The 2,761-nt window shown below is 31.4% G+C and overlaps 1 protein-coding gene across 1 annotated transcript; it reads left to right on the top strand.

Moving 5' to 3' along the window:
* LOC110915280 (salutaridine reductase) lies at positions 1–1,663 on the top strand. The gene is made up of 5 exons (XM_022159956.2): positions 1–51; positions 156–405; positions 565–633; positions 784–981; positions 1,055–1,663. The coding sequence occupies exons 1-5, from the start codon at positions 38–40 to the stop codon at positions 1,436–1,438; spliced, it is 915 nt and encodes a 304-aa protein (XP_022015648.1). The 5' UTR covers positions 1–37; the 3' UTR covers positions 1,439–1,663.
* Positions 1,664–2,761: the final 1,098 nt, after the last annotated feature.

Below are 2,761 nucleotides of genomic sequence, written 5' to 3'. Positions count from 1 at the left end.
TTTATTCTTCTCCTACTTTATAATTTTACACCAAACAATGGAGGAAAAAAGGTTATCTATTTCAACTTATTTCTATTTAGAATTTTCAAATACAACTTCATGACATTCAGTTTAACAATATCCAAGTTATATTGACGCTATGTTTTTAACTTTAGATGTGCAGTTGTTACAGGGGGAAACAAAGGGATTGGGTTTGAAATATGTCGCCAGCTTGCACTAAACAATATCCAAGTTATACTAACAGCTAGAAATGAGAGTCGTGGCATTGAAGCTGTAAAGAAACTTAATGGTCTTGGCCTTCCCATTCCCAGTGTCATTTTTCATCAGCTTGACATTCAAGATCCAACTAGCATGCCACATTTGGTCCAATTTATTAAAACCCATTTTAAAAAACTGGATATCTTGGTAAGCAAAAGATTCACAACACGCATATACTTTGTTATAAACTAGCAATCATATATCATACTTGAGTTGGACCGGAAAGAACCAGAAAGTAAACCAAGATTAAACCACTTCTTTATGTTCAATAGTTAAACCTAATCAAAGAATTGTAAACTTGTATAGGTCAACAATGCAGCAATAAGTGGACTTCGTTTTGTTGCTGAAAAAATAGTTTACAATGCACAAGGAGAAGTAAGTATATTTGTGGACAATATATAGAGCGGTATTAACGTACTACTTACATTCATTTCAGTTGTCTTTTATATTAGGTTTTCTAATTATAGTTTGTTACAATGAAATTATACATAGTCTATATTATTAAATAGCTTTATCATGAATTAGGCGCTACTAGAGCAACTGGTCGATGAGAATGGAGATATCTTACCTGGCGTTAGTGAGCAAACATATGAAATGGTAGAAGAATGTTTAAAGACAAACTATTATGGAACAAAAAGAGTTACAGAAGCACTCGTTCCACTTCTCCAACTCTCTAAATCACCGAGAATTGTGAATATTACCTCTGTCTCTGGACTCTTATCCGTAAGTAAAGTTAATATGCACAAATTATGACTCGACCATAAAAGGTTATTACCTTATATTTATTGTTTTTCAGCATATTCCAAATGACAAGTTCAAAGAAGAGTTGGATGATATTGACAACCTAACTGAGGAAAGGATCGATGAGATGATTCAACTATTTCTTAGGGACTCTAAGGCTGATAAGTTGCGAGAGAATGGCTGGCCTCTCGCACCAGCTTCTGCTTACACAGTTTCAAAAGTTTTTCTGAATGCTTACACAAGACTAATGGCAAAAAAGTTTCAAAACAAGATTCTTGTGAATTGCGTCCATCCCGGGCTTGTTAAAACCGATATGTCACTCAACAGTGGAGTTCATGTGTCAGAAGGTGCAAAGGGTCCGGTGATGGCTGCTTTATTGCCTGATGACGGACCTTCTGGGGTCTACTTTGACCAAACACAAATAGCTTCATTTAAATAATCTAAAAAGCGTACACGGATTCTATTCTATGTTGTTTTGTCATATATTACTCAAAGCATGCATGTGAAGTTCACCTTTTAGTTTTCTTTCACGAAATAAGAGCATGCATATATACTTATGTTGTACGGTTTTTAATTTGTGGTTGTATTAAATAAGTTCATAAACACTTCGGAGGCAAGTATTAAAATCTTTTTAATATACTAGCTTTTAGGACCCTTGTATACCTTTTAACCTTGCATTAAATAAGATCATAAATACTTTGGAGGCAAGTATTAAAATCTTTTGAATATGCTAACTTTTAGGAACCTTGTGTTGCAGTGAAACCATTCAACTAGAAAAAAGTAGACGTAAAAACATTGAACCATACAAGTGTATTGCGGTGTGTTATCTCGCCAAATTCAGACCCATACGTAAAACATTATGGTCAATAGTAAAATAACAATAATAATAATAATAGTTAAAAAAACTTATAAAGGATAGGGTTTATTAGAATTTAAAATAAACCATCTAGCTTATATTATATTTTTACCAACACTATAAGGAAAGAAAGTAAAACTTGCTAATACTAAGGGCAAGAAAATTAAAGTTATGAATAGTATAAGGAAAAAAAGTAAAATAATAAAATCTGGTACAAATAAAAGAGCATATGGTATAAATAAAATAAGCACAAACCAATTCAATAGTCACTTTGTGATAATTGTTTTCTATATTTAAAGTTTTAAACCTTCGAATTGCTATGTTTGACATAACTTTTTTTGCTCTGTTTTTTTTTATTCTTTTGAGATGCTTTAGCACTTTAGATCAAAACTCTCTTAAACAACCTTTGTTTGAATTATGTACTAGATAACAAAATTTATTTGACTAGAAAACTAACTAGTTTATAAATTGATTAGGAGTCACGTAGGTTTTCTCTTAGAACTTTTACATGTATTTACATATTAGAAATACCAGATAATAGTGTTCTAGAGAAACTTTTATATGGTTATTAAATATTAAAATTTACATATCAGAAATACCAGATAATAGTGTTCTAGAGAAGCTTTTATATGGTTATTAAATATGAAATAATAGTTCTCTAGTGTAGTGAAAATAGGCTAATAATTGTGGCCTTGTATTAGACTTGGGCTTGAATTCTAATAGCCGCACTACTTTTAATTTTATGTTGCATGTTTTATAGAGTCGTAAGTTTTGGTCCTTTGTCTTTATACTAAATTTTAGGTAGTGTCCTTTGTCTGTAAAATTAATTAGTGTCTACACATTATGTTCTTTAGCCTTAACTCAGTCAAAATTTTCTGTTAAATCTTATCATATGCCTTGCACATG

The sequence above is a fragment of the Helianthus annuus genome, chromosome 16 (genome assembly GCF_002127325.2).
Source record: "Helianthus annuus cultivar XRQ/B chromosome 16, HanXRQr2.0-SUNRISE, whole genome shotgun sequence".
Classification (NCBI taxonomy): domain Eukaryota; kingdom Viridiplantae; phylum Streptophyta; class Magnoliopsida; order Asterales; family Asteraceae; genus Helianthus; species Helianthus annuus.
The sequence above is the reverse complement of the archived record's forward strand: the minus strand, read 5'-3'. Positions and strand labels throughout refer to the sequence as shown.

What these genes read in the sequence shown, in the direction of transcription:
- LOC110915280 (XM_022159956.2), top strand. An exon ending in TTAAAAAACTGGATATCTTG is followed by an intron (nt 406 to 564) that starts GTAAGCAAAAGA and finishes AAACTTGTATAG; the next exon opens with GTCAACAATGCAGCAATAAG. An exon ending in CTGTCTCTGGACTCTTATCC is followed by an intron (nt 982 to 1,054) that starts GTAAGTAAAGTT and finishes ATTGTTTTTCAG; the next exon opens with CATATTCCAAATGACAAGTT.